The following is a 21,544-nucleotide window of genomic DNA, read 5'->3' on the forward strand; positions in this document are numbered from 1 at the left end:
TTGGCCATGAATTATAGTTTGTAAATATGTTATAAAAATATGCTGTAATCTTACACAAAGGTGTTACCTACAGTCTATTCTAAATCACTCAATTTTAGCATGTGCAATTAGTTACTCAAGCTTGAACTCTACAGCTTTTTGTCGTTTTTATATTATTCATTCCTTTAACAAATATTTAGTGAGTGACTAGTATGTTAGGCACTGTTCTAAGCTCTTGCAATATATCAGTGAACCAGAGATCTCCCTTCTTGAGCAGCTCGTATTTCAACAATAGGAGGCAATACATTTTAGGAAGTAGTAGAGCAAGGCAAAGGATATGGGAAGTATATAGCTGTGATTGAGGGAGAGGGAGCAGAGTACGTTAGTAAGTAGGATAATCAGAGTAGGAACCATCAAAAACTGACCTTTGAGCAAACACTTGAAAGAGGTAAGGGGGTTAGTTATACCAGTATCAGGGAAGAACATTCCAGACACAAGGACGGGTTGGTGCAAGATCATGCTTGGTGTGACTGAGGAAGACCAGAGAGGAGGCCAGTGTGTCTGGAGCAGAGCGAGCAAGGGGAGAGGGAGGCAGCCATAGGTGATGAACTCTGAGCATTATGGGAGACCAGATTATAGTCTGAGGACTCTGGCATTGTAGGCGGGTAAACTGGGGAGGGAGCCATTGCAAGATTTTGAGCCAAGGAATCATGGTCGGATTTGTCTTTCAAAAGAGTCACTCTGGCTGTTGTTTTGTGAATAAGCTCCAGGAAGATGATAAACATAAATGTGTGGCAAGAGGTTAAAAGTCCATGGGAATCCAAGTATCAGGTGATGCTGGCTCAGGACAGCATGGCAGTAGTGCAGGAGGTGAGACATGGACAGATAGGGCACATAATTGGATAGCAGAACCAAACTGGTGGATTGGATGCCAGTGTGAGAGAAAAGAGGAGTCAAGTCTAAAGTTTGTAGCTGAACAGCTAGCGAAATTTATTTGCAATTCAGCCTAGATGGAGATGGCTGCTGGAAGATCAGGTTTGAGGGGGTGGGATTAAGAATTCCATTTTGGAAATGTTGATTTTGAGAGGTCTGTTAGAAGAAATCCAAGTGAAAATGTTGATGAGGCAGTTGGATGTTGGGAGTTAAGAGGATTGACTGAGCTGGGGACAGGAATTTTGCATCAATTTTAGGTACTTTTGGTGAATGACATGTGGAAGAGTAGCTTGACGTCCTGAATCTGAGGTTTAGAAGAGAAGAGCTGGCTACAGAACTCTTGAGGTTTCTTCATGTCTGTTTTTTCTTGTGTCTATGTATTTTATATCAGTGGTCAGCAAATCAGAGAATTGTATATTTGAAAAATGTTTAAGTCTCTTAACCTTATGTTATTTTAACTGTCCCTAAGGGTCTCTTGTGACTAATGTAGAATAGTACAATAACATTTGAGGAGTAAGCACAAATACACTTTTTTCCCCTAGTACGGTTTGGACGTAATTGCTGTCTCCATAGATGATAGGAGAAGCTTCAGTAAAACTCAGAAACCAAAAGATTGAGAACAAAAATGTAAACATGTCATAATCTATTTGTCAGCTTAGTGCACAGTAACTAGTTTCCTGATATTAGTCACAAAAAATAAAATGATTTTAAGTTCAAATTGAGATAAAGTTTCATAAAATAGTGTTTTTTTTCTCTTCTTTTTCTGTGGGGCCTGAGGAGTGGTGGTTGCTGCTAGTGATTGCAGGCACCAAAATGGAAACTCAAAGAGAGAAAGTAATTATGTAAATTTTTTTTGGAGCCAATTATGATTTTTAATTTACATACTGTAAGTTATCTGGATGTATACTTAGTTCCTGTTTGGTGAGATGGAAGCCTTACCATAGCCTCATTGGCAGGCTTGTGGCAATGTTAGTTTCTCCTGTAAGTGCAGGAAGAGTAGAAGTGGTTGAGTGGGCAGTTGGCAGCCATTCATCGCATTGATTACATTCATTCATAAAACTCAGCCGCACTCAGGGTGGAGACAGCAGCATTCCCCTGAGGTGGTAGTGGAATGTCTCATTTGCATAAATCTTCAGTGATGCTTGAGTGATGAGGGACTGCTCACAAGCAGTTTGAAGACTGTTAAGAGTCCATGTCTGATAAATCTCTGAGTAATTAAAGACTTTGAAAAGAATAAGAGGTTACACCCCTTGAACTCCTAATCTCTCAATCCATTTTAAGTCTAGGAAGTCGGCATTGTGGCATCATTTCCAGCCTCCTGATGTCTGGCTGAAGGAATAAATAATATGTAGAGGAAGACCCTTAATAGCGGCAAGATGCTAAACATCATTGTTGTGTTTCTTAGAGTATGAAGGGTCTATCTTGTTATAATAACTTTAATGCATGGGAGATAATGGAAAGTGCTGGGCCTAAACAATTTTTATGCATTAGAACTGTCAAAACTATTACAGTTTATCCCTCCAAATTGTGCTATGCCAGACATAACAATTCAATTATAATTTTAGAGATTATGTTAATCCATGCAGGCTAACAAAAATGAGTATATTATGTTTTTTTGTGTATCTAGCTGAATGTAGGCTGTTTTACTTTACCTTTTCTTTCTTATATCAAGAAGATATTTCAGCTGAAAAGAAGTCAAATTAGAAAATGTAGGCACATATATTACCATTGTTTAGAGCCCCTTCAAATTGGGTGAATAATTAGCAACTTGAAAAAAAAGTGTTCTCCCCAAAAACTAAGATTCAGCAGCTAGTTATATCACTTTGGTCATGGTCAGGATATATGTTAGTATGAAAAAATATGTTGTTTTTAAAAAATTAAACCATATTAATTCATTTAAATAAATATATTTAAATTCAGTATATTCAAATTAATTCTAAATATATTGTTTTAGAGTATTGCTGTGTTTATTTTCATTATATGATAGAACTTTAAAGTTCAGAAGTTTAAATAAAGTTTTCGTTTGGAAGATTCTGTAATATGTGCAGGGAGAAGCAGGTGTCAGTTTTGTAATTTTAAACCAAAACCACTGGGTACTTTAGATAAGACGGGAGTTTTCCTACACAGACATGCTCTTTCACTCAGAAAAAAAAATAATAAATGTGGTTTTTATAAACCTACCTGAGTGCTGGCTGATATTCCACATTTATTAGAAAAGAGTCACTTAAAAGCCTATTTAAGGAAAACTGGAATTAAGTGGCACATAGTTTTTATTTCGAAGCTTTGTATAAATACCTGAAACTTTAGGGGAAAAAAGAAATGAACTAAGATAGAAGGTTGCATATGGTTTCTCACAGATATAATTCTTCAAAATTTTTTCCAAAGTTGGTGATATTTCCTATATTTTCACAAACCAGTACATGTAGATTAAATATGCTGTATGTGCTATTTTTAGTTGAATGAAAATTGCAAAAGATTTTTCCAGTGCTATGAAATTTAACTTCCTGGGCATTGTACTCAGTGTAAGTTAGATTCAAATTTCAGTGTTCAGAAATCCTAGGATATTCCTTCTCCCTAACAACTGCCTTCTTAAACGTTTTCTTAATCCTGATGCCTGAGTGGCCCTCTCCTCCCATAAAACTGGAACAAATCAGAGGGCCTTGTGGCTCTTGTACATGTTTTTGACTTACATCTCTTGACTAAGCCATTCAGAGTTTAGCATTTTTTAATTTCTTAACTTACCCCAGGAGGGAGGCTTTGAAATGGCACCATTTTCTTTTCTTGTCACGTTACATTTGATTCCTAAGTCTTACTTGACCTTGTTTGGAATGAGCAGTGTGTGTGTGTGTGTGTGCGCACGTTTCTGTGCTTTGTGTCCATGTTTCCCTGTATCATTTCTTTCAGAAGTGGAGAATTTTGCCATGCAGCATTTAGCTCTGGGAAAAGTTTACCTGCCACTACCTCACCAGTAATCCACTTCTGGAATAACATGACTGGCCTTAACTATAAGCAGTGTAGTCAAACCTCCAATGAGCCTCCATAAAAGTTAAGAATCAGATTCATGTTTGAGAATCCTGGATCCTATGGGGTGTTTCATTTTGCCAAAGTCTAAGATGTGGGGGTCTCAGCTTTATAACCATGGCATCCCTATTTAAATAAATATTTGTTTTGAAGCTTTTGTAGTGAAGGAATATTTGAGCCATTCAAGTACAGCCTCACGTGGGAGTGTTTTCTGATTTCTGCCAATGAATCTCTCCGATGCTCTTAAGTCCCCATGACATGAGGGTGAGAGTGTGTCCTCCTCCTGCCCTTTGGAGTTCTGTTATATCATCCACCCTCTGTATTTATTCATTCTGTGATGGAGGACTTAAGGCGCTATTTTTTTTCACAATGTGGAGGTATCTTCTCTATTTTACACACATACACCCATGCACGCACACATGCACACACACATGCACACACACATACTTTACATACAAACATTTTCTTCTAACTTTTCCCCTTTTCTTAGCTCGAAGGGGATTTTGAATGTGAGGCTCCCTTGAAACCCCTCTGATCTCCTTTTGCATAAAAAGAAAGACCTATGTTGTGATGACTGGCATGAAACAGGAGTCCATACCTTTTGGTAAAATAGCCAATGCCACAGAAAATCCTGCTCATCTTTCAGCATATCAACACAGCTGTTCCTATTTTTAAAGCTTTTAGATGTCTTCAGATGGTAAGGCCAAAGTTTTCAGTAGCATTTCTTCCATGGGGAGAGCTGCTGACTATCATTTTATTGGTGCTAAAAAGGAAAATCAAATACAGAAGCTAGCACAGATTTTTGTTTGAGTGTAACTGAGTTCTCAGAAGCCCGAGTCAAGGATTTCCAGCTCTGAGGGCTTTTCCAGGGCCTCCAGATAAATATTGAGGGGGCTTGCAAAGGTTTTTCCTTAGACTGTGTTTTCAGTGCCGTGTTTAATTTCCAGATTTGTTCTACCCTTGTTATAATTAATAGTGCGTTGTGCTGTCTATCATGCGCCCCAGGTGTGTTGTCAGGGACATGGCGAAGCCTGCTGCCTGCAAAACACCAAGAAATGCTGAAAACCAGCCCCATCAACCTTCACCGTGAGTATGGCATTGGTTTTATTGACTGAAATGTCGTCTCTTACACAGATCACTGGTTACAGATTGATTAATTCACATTGCATGTGGGAGTAGATACTCTAGCTACTCTGGTGTATGTGTAATAAAAAGGCTACTATTGAATTGGATAAAATTATCTGTAAACACGAGCTCTGTATTATGTGTCTTAGTTAAGTGGTGTTTCTAATGCCATATTGGAAGCATAAAACTAATTAAAGGAAAGGGACATGTTTTGAGGGAGCTCTAGGGTGGCAGAAAATTTATACTTTGCATTTGGAATGTATGTGTATGTTGGAGATCAAGAATTTAGGCAAGTAGGGAGGCAAGGTACAGAGAGGGGAGGAGAGTAAAAGTAGGGGAAATGCATAGGTAGTACATTACCCCACCTTCGCACTATTTATTTAAAGGTAATGGGCAACCTGAAAGAGCAGATTGCCCACCTAGTTGGTTTTTATTGCAACCTCAAGTGTAGATGCTAGGGAAGAGTTCAATGGCCAACCTCAGAGGATAGCAGGAGGTAGAGAAGAACCCAAATAAGTAACCTCTGAGGTGCGAATGTGGATTTTTGATGAGATAAAATGTAGACAGCTTTACAGTTCCGAAGAGTAGCAGGATATAGTCAATCTTCTGAGAAGAGTTATGGTCTTGGTAACAAAAATTAAACGTTCCTTTAAAAATTAAACATGCTCAGCAGCGACAACACTCTTAGCATAACCGTTGTAGGTCAAGTAGTTACTACTGGGGAAATGCCTCCTGCTAAGGTTTTCAGCAAAATCTTTGAAGAAATGTGTCCTAAGAAATGTGCAATTTTTTAATAGATTTCTTTAGCTATCTGAGAATTCTTTGAAGCAAAACCAAAATAAAGTGATATAATTGTAAAAAAGCTATAAGAAGAAAAGCAAATTTTTGTAGTACTTTTGCTGGGACAAGTTTTTATTAGCATTGGCAAAGACTGAAATTAAATAAAACATTTAAATGCTCATATTTTGTGTATCACATATAGTCACAAATAATTTAAAACTATGTTTTAAGATATAACATTTTGATAAACAAATTTCAAGTAGCTCAAAAGATGGGTTATAGATTTTATCTCAATAAGTATACTCGAATATCATTGAATATCATTCTACATTTAATCAGTACTTTTCAAGGAATAAAAATAATTTTTTATTTAACCATAGTAAAAATGATTTATAATTACATTGAAAAAAAGTACACAGCTGAAAGTATTCTTAATGATGTTGCCATATTTATTTCTGTAAATGTTCTTACTGTAAAGCCATTTTTCTAATGATGGAACTTTTTTTGATAATTCATAGAAAACTTATGATCCTCACTTTCTAATGTTCTAGGTATTGGAAAACTTTTTAGTTATATTAGGATTCAAGCAATTTCTGGGAAAATTCTTTGAGGAATTCGTTTTTATTTTAAAATATGCCATGTGCCACATATTGAGATTCCATTTGAACTGGTCCCACTCATTCTAAAAACTATTTAAGTTGGAATTTTTGGATCTGAAGCAGCAATTGTCATCCTTCCAACAAGACTTTAGATCAATTTTCTTGTCTTATTTTATTTTTATTTTCCATAGACTTAAAGCTGTGGGAATCTGTTGTAGCTTACCTTGTACCTAGTGGAACTTTCCTGGTGGCCCCTCTGAGTATAGTGGCCTAGAGTACACTAGTCCTTTTAATTCTCCTTTCTGACAATCCCTCTGCTCGCTCTATACTTTTCTAACTAACTAGTGGACTTGAGGGGACTTGAAGAATTTAAAATTTGCATGTAATTCTTTATTTCTACTGATTCTCCCTAGAAAGTGATGTGCATCAATTGAGCTCTTTATAGCCACATAGTGCCTTTCTAGGTTGATAAGAAGAGGCAGCAATAAATTGGTGGTAGGGGGTGATTAAAGAGGGGCTCTAGTATGTAGGTCAGTGTTTCTAAATTTGCAAGTCATAACCTATTAGTGGATCTGAAAATCAATTGAGGCTAGTTTTTTTGTTTCTTTTTAATTTTGAATAGACTAAAAAGAAAATATATGAATGCATCTGGATTAGTATTGTAGGATGAATTTAGATTTCTGTATATGATAACTGGGTGAAAAATAAATTCAATAAACACTACATTGACTTGTATGGTTGTGAGAATGGGTTTTAATTAGGAGAGTGGGTTAGTCAGATTTTCATTATAGGTGTATATGTGTGTATATATAAAATATGTATTACTTTGGCAGAAGTGGAAAAAATGGACTATCAATGTGATATGAGCAAAACTAGAGACAAGCAAATCAATTAATAGGCTATTGTAATAGTCAAGAGAAAGATGATAAAATCTTGATCTATAAGAGTAACAGAGGATGTGGTAAGGAAACATTTCAAGAGTTGAGTAAGATGTCAAATACACAGTGCTTGAGTGTCAGTTGAATATGGTTTGTAAGGAAAGAGTTTGGGGGATTTTCATATCAATGGTTTGGGTGAGAAGTGAAACTAAAGAATCAAACCAGGCCTCGGTTGAGGTGGGCAGTGAGGAATTCAGATTTTGATAGGATGATTTCATGGTACCTGTGTGTTATCCAAGGTCCAACCTGGGTATGTGAACCTGAAGCACTCAGTTAACTGGGAAAGTAGATGACATCACCAAAGGGTATATAGTTAGACAAAAGATATACCAGAGAGAGTCCTAGGTAAAACCAATGTTTAAGAAATGGGTAAAGGAAGAGGATCCCTCAACTCAACTGAGAAATAGTGGTTAAAGAAGTGGGAGGGCCAGAAGCCAAGGTAATAGAGGGCCGAAAGGGAATGCCCAAGAATATCAAATGCAGCAGAAAATTAATAAATAACTTCAGAGACTAAAAACGTCCTTTGGGTTTGGTCATATAGATGGTGGCATTTGTCATAGCAGATTTAATATATAAGTGGGTGGAAATACTCTATTTCTATAGGTGTAAGGGGGAGCTGAGAAGTCTGGAAAAGGAGACGGTGGTAGCACATGCCTTTTTCAAAACACTTGACTGAGTATGCAAAGAGGTATAGAGTGGTAAGTAGAAAAACAGGAAGTAAGGTGGCTGTGCTTGTGTTACTTGGTACATTTTTTTTTGCAAGTCTAGATTGATGGATACACATGTCAATGTAATTTGTATTTTTTATAACTGTGTATATAAACCATCCAAAGATTATTTGTCAGTTATTATTAAAACTGTCACTCAGTCATATTTTAAGCATGCTATATAAGTTGTCATCACTTAATCAAAGTAATAAATATATCAAATGTATTAGTGGAGTTCAACGAATTGAGTTGTATGCATGCTATTTCCCAGGAATAAGATGCATAGATAAATAAGATAGAATTCCTGTCTTAATAGTTCCCTCTCAAGTTGGGTGCTGCAGTTACATAATCCAATAAATTATACTATGTGATAAGTGCAACACTGAAAGTATGTTAAAAAAGAGAAAATGATTTATTCTGTTTGGTGTTGGTATGGTCAGGGAAAGATTTACGGAGCCTGCAATAGTTAATATGAAATTTGAAGGATGACTAGTTCAGGAGGTTGGCAAATTTGGTATACAGAATTCCAGAAAAAGAGAACAGTTTCTCTGAGGCCCAGAAATATCAGGTTATGCTGGCATAATTTAAAGCATGTACTCATTGCTGGAGCCTATGAGTGTGTGTGTGTGGTTGTGTGGGTAATTGGGAGTTTATGTGTGTGTGTGTGTGTGTGTGTGTGTGTGTGTGTGTGTGTGNTGTGTGTGTGTGTGTTGGGGGGGTGAGTGTGGGCATGGTGTGTGAGAGAGAGAGAGAAAGGAGCCAGGAAGTGCTGTATGAGAATCTGAAGAATAGGATACTTGTCAAATTTGGAGAAAATACACAACACATGTTTTTACTTTTAATACTGTATTTTGAAATTTGACAGAATATTATGGGGTTTTGTGTTTTTCAAAGTGATCATGAATTTTTAAAAGTCTGAGAAACTCTTGTCTACTCATCAGTGTCAGTCATGGATGTTCGTGGGAATAAGTAGCGCTAGGAGATGGGCAGATAGATTTGAGACGAGCTTGTCTCAGTTTTCCTGGAGCTTTCTATGTTGTAGTCCTGAAAGTCCCAGGTCCTGGAAACATTCCTTAGTCCTGGGAAAATTGGGATGGTTGGCCAAACTAGAACTGGTAAAGTTGGCATTTGAAAGTAAAAACCCAGAAAAAGAATATATAGCCAAATATGAACTATGCTTAGGCAAATAACTTTTGTATTACTGTGGAAGGTGACATTATTATGAATAAACTGAATCCAGAGAGGTACATAGATCATAGTTCCGTTTTGTCTTTTTTGTTTTGCTTTGTTTTTTTGTTGGTGATTGCCTGCTTCTAAAAATTAAGATATAATTCACATACCATGCATACAATTCACCTTTTTAAAGTGTTTTTCACAAAATTGTGCAACCATCACCACTATGTAATTTCAGAACATTTTGATCACCCTAAAAAAGAAACCTAATATCCATTTGCTGTCATTCCCAAATTCCCCTCAAAACCCAGCTCCTAGCAACTGCTAATCTACTTTCTGTCTCTATGGATTTGCCAATTCTGAACATTTAATATAAATGGAATCATACAATAAGTGACTATGGATGTCTGGTTTTAACCATTTAGTATAATAGTTTCAAGATTCATCCATGTTATAGCATGCTTCAGTACCTTATTCCTTTTATTGCTGAATAATATTCTATTATATGTATATATCACTTTTTTGTTTATCCATCCATCCATCATTTAATTGGCATTTGGGTTCTTTCCAATTTTTTATGCTATGATATGTAAAGCTGCATTTAACATTTATGTACAAAGTTTTGAGTGGACATATGTTCTCAGTTATCTTGAGTATAAACCTAGGAATGAAATTGCTGGGTCATATGATAACTGTATGTTTACATATTTTAGGAACTGTCAAACTGTAATTCAAAGCAGCTGCTCCATTTTGCATTCCTATGAACAATGTAAGAGGATCCAATTTTTCTGCATCCATGACAACACTTTTTATTGTCAGTCTTTTTTTTATAGCTGTCCTTGTGGGTGTGAAATGTATGAATGGTTATATTATGATTTTCATTTGTATTTCTCTAATGAATAATGATGTTGAGCATATTTTCATGTGTTCATTGGTTTTTTGTATTGCTTCTTTGGAGAAGTATTAATAAAAACCTTTCGTTCTTTTTTAATTAGGTTATTTGTCTTTTTATTGTTGAGTTGTAGGAATTCTTTATATGTAATGGATACTCTATCCTTGTCAGATAAAAGATTTACAAATAGTTTTTCCATTTAGTGAGTTGTCATTTATTTTCTTGATAGTACCTTGAATCACAATTTTTTTTTTTAATTTTGATGAAGTCCAGTTCATCTCTTTTTCCTTTGGTTACTTGTGGTTTTGGTGTCATACCTAAGAAACTGTTGCCAAATCCAAGGTCATAAAGCTTTGCCCTTAGGTTTTCTTCTAAGAGCTTTATAGTTTTAGCTCTCATATTTAGGTCTTTGATCCATGTTGAGTTACTTTTTATATATGGTGTGAGGTAGGGGTCCAGTTTCCTTCTTTTGCATGAGGCTATCCAGTTGTCAAAAAGTGGTGCAAGCAGGCATACGTGTCTTGCTTCTGATCATGGAGGTAAAGATTTCGGTCTTCCCACATTAAATATGTTATCAGTTGTGGGGTTATAGTAGATGTTCTTTATCAGGTTTAGGAAGTTTTCTTTCTATTTCTAGTATGTTGAGTATTCATATTATGAAAGGGTGTTGAATTTTATCAAATGCTTTTTCTGTATCCATTGAGATGATGATATGTTTTTTTTCCTTTATTCTGTTAGTATGGTGTACTGCTTTGATTTTCATGTATTGAATCAATCTTGTATTTCTGGGCTAAACTCCACTTAGTTATCCATTTTATCTGTTGCATTATTTGATATGCTAGTGTTTTTGATGTTTTTGTGTATATATTTATGAGATATTGGTCTATAGTTTTTGTACGATGTCTCTGTCTGATTTTAGTATGAGGGTAATACTAGCCTCATAGAATGAATTGGAAGTATTCCCTACTATTCTATTTAGGAAGAGTTTGTAAAAAAGAAAAAAATTGTAAATTTTTCTTCAAATGTTTGGTAGAATTCACAAGTGGAGCCATCAGCTTTTTTTTTTTTTTTTTTGCGGGAAGGCTTTAATTATTTAAGTTCTGTCTTGTTTCAACGTTTAGGCAAGTATATCATATGAAATTCCACATCTTCATAAAAACTTACAGTCAAAAGTGAATTTGATATAACTCTTCAACCATTCATGATTTAGGGTTACTGACACCTTTGATTTCTAATTCCTAGAAAATAAGCAGCTCTGTGTGTGTGTGTGTGTGTGTGTGTGTGTGTGTTTGCATATATGACCAGTTTCATCATATAAAAATCACCAGTGTAACTTCAGAATTTTGGTTCAGTATAGGTAAAGAGCTAATCAGAAAGAAAGTTTCTGAAAGACCCTGTACGAGTTCTTTAATACTGTTGAGATCCTTTGATTTGGGTTTCTCTAATTACCTTCAAAATATTGAAAAATTAGCTTTGATATGGTGTTTATGGTTATTTTTCTTTTGTTAGTCAGTTGTTTGTAAGTCCTGTAATTGATTATCAATTTCATTTATTTAACAAAAAATGAATTTAGGTTCCAGGTAAAAATTCAAATTATTTAGTCTCAGGATTTTACTTTGCCATTCTGTCTTGTCCTATCTACTTCCTCTTTTCTAGAAATGATCTTTCTGTACAATGGTACTTCACATCCTGGACTGGATCATTGAGTACCATCTGCATTGAGGCTTTTGACATGGGCTTGTGTTTCACACATACTCTTCTTTTCCCCTTCTTCACAGTTTGAGATGAGTCAGCTTTGAATTGACAGGGAGGTTGCATCCAAAGTTTTATTTTAATAGACATAGTTTTTCAGATCTCAAGGGCATGGCTTTTTTAGCAACAACAGTTTTGTACAAATTTAATTATATAACACGGGGACTTCCTAGAACCAACATGTATGGAACAAGAATGAATTTAAATGTGGTGACTTATATTTAACCTAATTTTAAAACAGCCGACCTTGAGAAACAAAAATATAACTGAGAAAAATATATTTTAATATGTTTATTTTTTCCATAGTAATATGGGAAATAGACATATCTTTATACTTGAAAATATGGTTTCTCATTTTAAAAATCACATATTTAACATCAAAATTATATCTTACACTAGATAAAAGATTAGACAAGAGTTCTTTGAAGTTGTAAACAGTTGGATAGAAGCCCTTGTCATTATTTCACAATGTCTCTAAGCTGTGCATGTCAGACATGATCTTAGGCTGTGTGGACTAATGCCCAGAGCCCCATGTCTTGCTGTGTTAGTGGATTACAAAAGTTCCATGAATAACACAGAAAATTGGGCAACCCATTGGCAGACTGTCACCACCTCAGACATACTTCCATCATGAATACAATGGTTCCTCTCAAAAGCCTGGGAGAGACTCTATGAATACTGGAATCTAGTCTGCTTTTATTTGTTTTTTTCTTGATCTTGCCCCTCTGCCCATCCTGAGCCATGTGGTGTGTTCTCCTCCTGACATTCTGCAGGTTTTTTTTCTCAGTCTTGTCCTAATTCTCCTGAATTCTGGTGTCAGTGCAGCGTGGTCTACTCCTTCAGTGGAAACCTGTTTACTCAGCTTTGGATGAGAGGGTAGCATTGAAGAGAGGGAAGTGAACTTCTTCAGCTGGTGGAAAAGTGTGCAATAGGGGAAATAGTTCACTGCTTGTTTTGCAATGAGCCAGGCTGTTCATTCTCCCTTTTATTTAGTCTGTACAGTAGTGGTCCCTTATCCATGGGTTCACTTTCCTTGGTTTCATTTACCTGTGGTCAACCACATTCCAAAAACATTAAATTAAAATTTCCAGAAATAAACAATTCACAAGTTTAAGTTTGCATGCTGTTCTGAATAGCATGATGAAATCTCATGCTGTTCCACTCTGTCTAGTGTGGAGAGATTCATCCCTTTGCCCAGCGTATCCAAGCTGTATATGCTACCTGCCCATTAGCCACTTAGTAGGCATCTTGGTTATCAGATTGACTGTTATGGTACCACAATGTTTGTGTTCAGGTAACCCTTCTCTTACTTACTAATGGCTCCAGTGTACAAGAGTAGTGATGTTGGCAATTCCCATATGCCAAAGAGAAGCTATAAAGTGTTTCCTTTAAGAGAAAAGTTGAAGTTCTTGATTTAATAATGAAAGAAAAAAAATCTATACTGAGGTTGCTAAGATCTATCGTAAGAACAAATCTTGTATATGTGAAATTGCAAAGAAGGAAAAAGAAATTTCTTCCAGTTTTGCTGTTACTCTTCAGATTCCAAAAGTTATGGCCACACTGCGTGATGAGTGCTTAGTTAAAATGGAAAAGGCATTAAATTTGTGGGTGGAAGACATAAGCAGAAAATGTGCTCTCATTAAGAGCAATGCATTGTACCAGAGAGCATTGAGCCTATATGAAGATTTCAGCAAGGGATCCACTGAAATGAGTGACACCAAACCATTTACAAGTAAGGGGTAATTATACATTAATAAAATACATTTGGACTGAAAAATGTAAAAATGACTGGTGAGATTGTGCCTGCCGATTGTGTCTGCTGTTACCACATTTCCAGCAGAGTTGAAGAAGTTGATTGGAGTTCAGTACTATTTAGAGTTTGGGCATGCATTGGGGATCCTGGAACATATTCCTCATGGATAAGGGGGGACTACTGTACTGTGTGCAGAGCCCAATGCCAGGCACTGGATATGATGATGAGCAAAGCAGATCCTTGTCCTGGTAGAACTTAGAGTGTGGGAGATCATCTAACTAACAAACAAACATAGATGCTAAAACTGTTCATTGTTAACAAGGGCCCAAACTGACTACAGTGATAGAAAACTATACAGGGGAAACTGTTTATTGAGCATGCTCAAGTAAGGCTCTAAGAGGAGGTGACATTTAAGGAGAGACTTATAAGATGAAAAGTCAGACTTGTGAAGAGCCATCGGAAGGAGATTCCAGGTGGAAAGGACAGTATGTGCAGTGGTCTTTATATGAAAACCAGTATAGCATGTTTGGGGAACTAAAAGAAGGCCAGAGAAAAGTGAGGAGGGGAGAGCAATGGATGAGACTGATGAGGTAAGCAAGGGTCCCATCTTAGAGGCCTTTGCATTTTATGTAAGGTCATTTAGAAGTCCTTGGAGCAATTCAAAGAAGGGAAAATCATGACCCAGTGTAGTATGGCAAATGGTTTAGCAAAACATAATGGTGGTTTGGACTCTGGTGGCAGTAGACATATGGAGCAAGTGGAAGGTAGTCATGAAGTTTTGGAAGCAATTAAAGGGAGGAACTTCTGCTGTGTAATGAAGGGAGGAGGCTCCAAGTCATGTGTGTAAATCTCTAATATGCCTAAAACATCTACTGTTCATTGAATATGTAATGTGTAGGTACATATTTTCTCATAAAATCTTAAGCATCTTATTTATTATGTACACAAATGTGTCTTCAGTGGCATATGTAAGTGAAAATTTCAGAAATCTCAATTGTATTGCGTTAGGTGAATTTGTACATAACTTCAAATATTGAAGGAAAAAATTATGAAAAGTAAAAGTCAGTAAAAACTGAAACTATTAGGTTTTGCCATTTTAAATAAATTTTTTTGTGACTTTCTTTCTCTCTGACATTCTGCTGAGATAGAGGCTTTAATAATTTTGTAGGTGTTTGAATACATGAGGAAAGATATAGTATGCAAAAATATTGCTCCTTTTTGAAAGATACCTCACTTACAGACTAAAATTCAACCAAGAAGAAAGGGAACTTGTTTTCATAGGCAAAGGCTCTTTTGGCTATGTATTTTATTTTGAAGGTATTATTCAGAGACAAACAGCCTCTTCTGTACTATTCTTAGGCACATGTTTATATCAAAATTATGTTTTATTTTTTTTGTTAAGTTTAAAGTTTTTTTTCTCCAACAATAACAGATGTTGTTCAATGTCACAACCAATAGTTTTATTACTACTACCGGTAGTAGGGATCATATTGAGCAGGTGATATTAGAAAAATAAATGGTCTGACTAAAATATATATAACTTTGTCTTTTAGAATTAAATCAGTACAGTCAGTAACTTGAAAATAGATAACACTAGGAATGCTGACATTTCCAATTCATGGTTATAATTAGGAAGTGGCAGAATTTGTTAAAGCTGTGTGGCTTTTATAGTCTTCATTTTCTTTATATGATTTTCTGGGTTACGTAAATCATTGTATGCCAGTTCACAAATCTTACAAAGCCCCTATTTCTGCTGTAACTATTTTAAGATAATGTGTTTATCCCTGTCTGAATGATCAGAGGAGAGAGTGTCTTCTTCAACTTCTTGGGTACTAAAAAGAGTTTAGTTCTGTAAGAGTAGAGCGGTAGTAATTTTATATGTAAGTTATGTCTTGTGGAACTTAACTAGTGATTAATTACTTTAACCAAGTATCCCTTGTTAACAAAACTAGGTCCTCTGTTAATGGTGCTCTGAGCAGCTCCTATATTGATGACTTTGACATTGCAGGACCTTCTATCTTGTATGTTGTCTGTGCCTTTTGTTCCTGTGAATAGAAGATATTTTAGCCAAATGCAGTTTTTCCCTCCTGTGCAAAGCATCTGACTTGAATCCTATTCTTTATTATCTTGTTGATTCTATCAGGAAGCCTAAAGGTTCACTTTTACCTTAAGCCTGGGACCAACCCCAAGCAGCCAGCTCAATGGATTTCTTATCCTTTCAGCTTTCTTGGGCCAATTTTAAGACAATATTTGTCCACAGGAACAAAGTATTATTTTTAAAAAGATATCCTGAAGAAACTAAGGTTGTACAAGCCCAAGCAGACTTTTGATTGAGTTCATTTAATGACAGCTTTATAGCAAGCCACGTGATGTGGGGAGCAAGTGAGCTTTGATGATGTGTACACTTGGCCTACATATGGAAGGCCAGACATGAATCTTGGTAGTGACTCGCCCCAGGGTCATTCAGCAGGAAAGGGGCACATCTAGGTCTAGAATCGAGGTATCCGGTTTCACAGTACAGGATGAATTCAAAATATGTTGATGCTCTACATTATTATCAAGAAGAAGAGCTTTGCTGTTTTCCAGGAAGCAAGGGGTAACTCTACCTTAAAGGGTTAAACTATGTGCTTTCAGACCTTGCTCTTGTCCTCATGTGCTGGGTGACATTGGCCCAGGTGTTTTGCCTTCCTAAATCTTAGTTTTTTCATCTGGAAAAGAGGAAGAATATTATTTCTAGTTATCTCACTGGGCATTTTTGAGGAAGAAAGGAGAGAAAGTGCATGAGAGAGTTGTATATACTTGTAGGTACTATAAAATGTAATTCACATATACTGCTAAAATAACAGTGAATAATCTCTACATTATTCATCATTTCATCCATTTAAAAGATGTGAATAATCTCTACATTATTCATCATTTCATCCATTTAAAAGATATTTACCAAGCTCTTAACAGTGTGTTTTTACTAGCACAATTTGAAAAGCATATTTTTTTGGCCAATCCAGTCAAAATATATAGCTGCATTTTTTTCTCATCTATTACTGTTTCTTATTGAAAGGAGTAGTGTAAAAAGGCACTGGGGCACTTTTAAAAAATGATACACCCCACCTCACACTACCCCATCATATATTAAATGCTTTCTACTGTGCATGAGTAGGGAGGCCAGGAAATGTACATTTGGAAAATTTCCCCAAGTTGTCCTGGTGCACTCTCCTGATTTAGAATTACTGGTATATACCACCGAGATGCTTAGTAAAAATGAAGATTAGCTGGGGTGAGTGATAATTTCATAAATCGAAATTAATGTCAGTGTCACTGAAATGAACCTCTCTTCCAAAATTCACGTAGAATGGCTGCAAAGGGAAATAAATATTGGCAATATTATTATAGAAAGCCGCCATGCCTTGGGGCCCAGCCTGGTTACTCTGAATCACTGCTATTTCCTCTGCTCTTCTACAGAGTCTTTTGTCCACGATGAGAACAGTCTGCCTGTGCCAAGAAAATACATGGTTGTGCAAAACAGGAAGCTTATAGCCAAAGGAGAATCTGTACCCACTGGCTACTTCTGCACTGATATTAGAAGGAAGAATTAAATTAAAAGAGAAGGTCATGCCCAGGACCTTGGGTAATCTATACAGAGACTTAATGTTTATTTAGTAAAAATTGGTTTTGGTAGATAAATGAATGCACTCATCTATTATGCATATAACAGATATGAAACATTGTGACTATGTCTAGGATATCTTTAGTGATTTTAGAATAGCATCACTACTGATATGTAATTCAGGTAATTGGGTAGACGATTTCAGAACATGACATACTGCAGCAGGCCTTTTAAGTCTTACTTAACTCTGCGTAATGCTAAATAAGATTTACATTATTTTCAAATGACCCATATATGTAGCACATATTTTGACATTCATGCATTCATTTTTACTCATTTATTCAAAAAAATATTTGAGACTTACAAAACATTTAAGAAGATACAGCTTAGTTAAGCTGATAGACAAGTAAAAATAGACAACAATGTATGATGATAAGGCTACAAATGTCGTAAAAGCACAGAGAAATGTAACTCAAAATTGGAGGTCAGGAAAACTTGTTTGAACCAGTGGTACTTGGTATTTTATGGTGTATATGTTAACAATTATATGCTATCTAATATTTTTCTGTAATTCTTTAAAAAATATTTTTTGAGCACAAGCTATGTTCCAAATATTGTATGAATTAGGGGATGAGAGAAGGAATCACCTTCTCCTCCAAATAATGTTAGGTATAGAATCCACTTTCAAGTAGTTTATAATTTAATTTAATGAGGGAAGGAGGGAGGGATGGATGGATGGATGGATGGGTGGATGGAAGGACAGGCGAGTGGGTGGGTGGATTGGATAAGGTGGTGGCTATGTAGGTATAAAAGATACCTTACAATACAAATAAATGACAAAAGTAAAGTGAATTACTTAAAATATATATATATATATGACATTTCCTCAACGTGAGGTGATAGGCATATAAATAATTGTGACTGAAGTGATCTGGAGTCAGGAAATGTTACAGGGGGAAAAGAAAGACTTGAGCTTTCCTTCAAGAATGAGTTGTAATTAGATAGAAAGGACAGATTAGGGCACCCCTGACAGAAAATGATGGGCAAAAAAGTTCAGAGTGAGAATGAAGCAATCAGGTAAAAGCAGCATTGAATATGCAATCTGGTTTGAGAAGCATATTTGGCAACATAGTTGGGGAATATAAACCTGTAAAGGAAGGTTGGGGCCAGTTTATAAATATCTTTGAAATCCATGCTCAGGAAACTGGTTTACTCTGCAGGAAGATATGAAAGTGTGAGAGCATGAGCTACCCAGTTGAAAGGAGTGTTTCAGGATGATGAATTTTTCAGAAGTGTGCATGATGGATGATAATAGGTCATTCCTGGAGAGCAGGAGACCAATTAGTAGGTGACTAAAATAGACCAGCCATAGTTAATAATAGTAAGGATAATGATAGTGGTTACAGGAGAAATGGATGCGAGAGGCATCTGGAAAGATAAAGCAGGCTTTGGTGACAAGTGAACATAGCAATGAAAGGAACAAGGAAGAGGAAAGACTAAAAAAAAAAAAAGTCCAAGAATTAGAGCCTAGGAGTTAATTTAGGAAAGTTAATGAAAAAATAAGGAAATGAAAAAGGCATAGCTGTAGGGAATTATATTTCCTAAAATATGCGCTTCTCTTTTGACGCCTTAGGGTGAACCATAGGAAAGAAGACTTGCACAATGGAGAAAACTGTTTCATGCTGGAGCATGAAAAAGGAAAAGAACACACATCTAAATTTATAAAACCTCTCACCAACTTTCATTATACCTAAAGTCTGGGCAGAAGAGTGTCTAGGTTTAGTTCTTTGCAGCTCTCTATCATCTGTGGTAACAACAATAACTGCATACGAGGTGTGATCAAAAGTTATGGTGAATATTTAAATTTAAAAAATGTAGTACAGTAAAAGAATATTGCCATTAATCTCCCTCAAAATATTTCCCCTCACTTCGAACACACTTATCCCATCGTTCTTGCCACTTTCTGAAGCAGTTCTGGAAGTCCTCTTTCATGAGTGTCTTCAAAGTTGAACTGTTGTGGCTGTCTTGATGTCCTGAATCAATTCAAAACATTTTCCTTTCATGGTTATTTTGACTTTGGGGAAGAACCAGAAGTCGCAAGATGCCAGACCTGGTGAATAAAGTGGATGAGGACACACAGCAATGTTTTTAGTTGACAGAAATTACCCAACCAGAAAAAAGCGATGTGTGACACGTAGCCTTTCCATTGTGATCAAACAATACAGTGAATGCTGCTGCTGAGTGCCATCCAATGGAAAGGAAGGGATTGTCAATATGGGAAGAAGTGTGTTAAACCTTAGTAACAGTGTGTGACAAGTTTCAACTTGTTCGGTGCAGTCAGTCTGGTGTGAACTATGATTGAGAAAAGGTGTGTTTTAAAGTGTGCCGTAAACCATCCTCCATCATTATAACGATTCAGGTCACACATCGCTTTTGGTATATGGCAATTTCTGTCAAATAAAAACATTATGGTGTGTCCTCATCCACCTTATTCACCAGATCTGCCATCATGCGACTTCTGGCTCTTCCCCAAAGTTAAAATGATTCAGGACATCAGGGCAGCCACACAGTGCAACTAAAGACACTCACAAAAGAGGACTTCCAGAGCTGCTTCAAAAAGTGGCAAGAATGATGGGATAAGTGTGTTTGAAGTGAGGGGGAGTATTTTGAGGGGGATTAATGGCAGTGTCTTTTACTGTAATAATATGTTTTTTTAAATTTAAACATTAACCATAATATTTGGTTACACCTTGTATATCCTATTCTGTTTTAGGTACTTCATGTGCATTTAACCCTCACAAAACTCTATAAAATACCATTATTATCTTCATTTTACAAATAAGGAAACTGAGGCACAGAGGTGTATATTACTTGCTTATGCACATATACCCACTAATAATGACTCCAGGATTTAAAGCCAGGCAGTCTGACCCCTGAGCGTAAGCTCCAGACTCCCTCAGAGGCAGTCACTCCTGGTAATCCATTTCAGTGATCCAAATAAGGATCCATGGACACCTCTTTTCTTGCTCAATCCTGGGCTACACTCCCGAAGGGTTAGAAGACAGGAATGCCATCAGGGTTCTTGATTCAAAGAATTCACTCTAGTTGGGGGTGTGGTAGGCAAAAAAGATAATCAGAGAGTAAGTCACACTCTCGGTGGTATTCACTCCAAGTTGGAACAAATTAATGAAGGACAGAAAATTCGACAGACCTAGAAGAATTGCTGTCAGTGATGTTTTGCATCTAAATTTCCTTATATATGAAATAAGCAGGGTCTTATTTGTTTTGCTTGCAGAAAGGGGGCTTGATATTTACTTTAAAGATGAGCTCCTGCAATACTTTAAAAGTATACTACTCATTTGTCAATAAATTGTGCTGCCTTGGGACATATTTTCTTTGGTTTTCTTAGTTTATTTTCAAAATAAAATTAACTTGAACAAGTTTTTGTATCTTGTCTCCCACCTGCAGTGTTCACCTCTTGAAGGTAGAGGCTGTATTTTAGGAAGTCGTTGGTCTACTACAATACATAATACTAAGCTATACTGTTGGAACTTGATATAAATTGCTTTCTTTTTATGTGAACTATGCTTTGATTTGATTTGCATAACGAGTGCCATTTGGCAAATGATTCCAAGATGGATTCTGTTACCCCCTCCCCCCTTGTTGTGAATGGTAAACTGAGCTGATAAACATTAAGAAGTAGAGAATATGGAGAATCAGGATGGAGAATGAGAACCTCTTTCATTTGTCCCTTTTGATTTTTCTAACTTTGCCTTTCCATACAATGCCAAAGAGCTATTTCCACCATCTGTTATCCTTTGAAGCATTAAACGTTTCAAAATAGTTGAGGAGGTCCTTTGTAATGTCATTTACTGTGATAGCTCAGGGCATAGTATTGGGCCATACTTATGAGAAAAGTTCAGACTTGGAAAAACGGTGACTTTCAATTATATTTCTGTGTGTATGTGTGTGTGTGTGTATGAAAATAAAATTTAGGTTTTTTTTATTAAAGTTTATTGGAATGACAATTGAAAATTTAGGTTTTTACAGTTAAGATTAGAGGGCATTTAATTTTTCACTTTCAACAAAGGGGATCTTATTTACCCCTGTCCTTTCCACAGCAGTCAACATTAGTACCTTATACATAAAAGCACTCAAGCGGCATGTTGTTTGGGCCTAATAAGATGGAAGTGAGGGCCGGCCGAGTGGCGTGTTGGTTAAGAGCTGGCTTGGGATGCCAGAGGGCCCCGGTTCGGATCCCACATATGAGGGCCAGTGACACTGCCCT

The 21,544-nt window shown here is 36.3% G+C and overlaps 1 protein-coding gene across 2 annotated transcripts in view; it reads left to right on the plus strand.

Annotated features, from left to right (window-relative positions):
* Positions 1-21,544, plus strand: part of LOC109394155 (regulating synaptic membrane exocytosis protein 1-like) — a 213,392-nt gene that overhangs the window by 82,825 nt on the left and 109,023 nt on the right. Inside the window, exon 2 of one of the 2 annotated variants that reach the window (XM_019663979.1) lies at positions 4,939-5,019. The exons of the other annotated variant lie outside the window; for it this stretch is intronic. Within the exon in view, the coding sequence (XP_019519524.1) occupies positions 4,939-5,019 (81 nt within the window). The remainder of the gene's footprint in view (positions 1-4,938; positions 5,020-21,544) is intronic. 2 annotated transcript variants of the gene reach the window in all.

The sequence above is a fragment of the Hipposideros armiger genome, unplaced genomic scaffold (genome assembly GCF_001890085.2).
Source record: "Hipposideros armiger isolate ML-2016 unplaced genomic scaffold, ASM189008v1 scaffold_413, whole genome shotgun sequence".
NCBI classification, from domain to species: domain Eukaryota; kingdom Metazoa; phylum Chordata; class Mammalia; order Chiroptera; family Hipposideridae; genus Hipposideros; species Hipposideros armiger.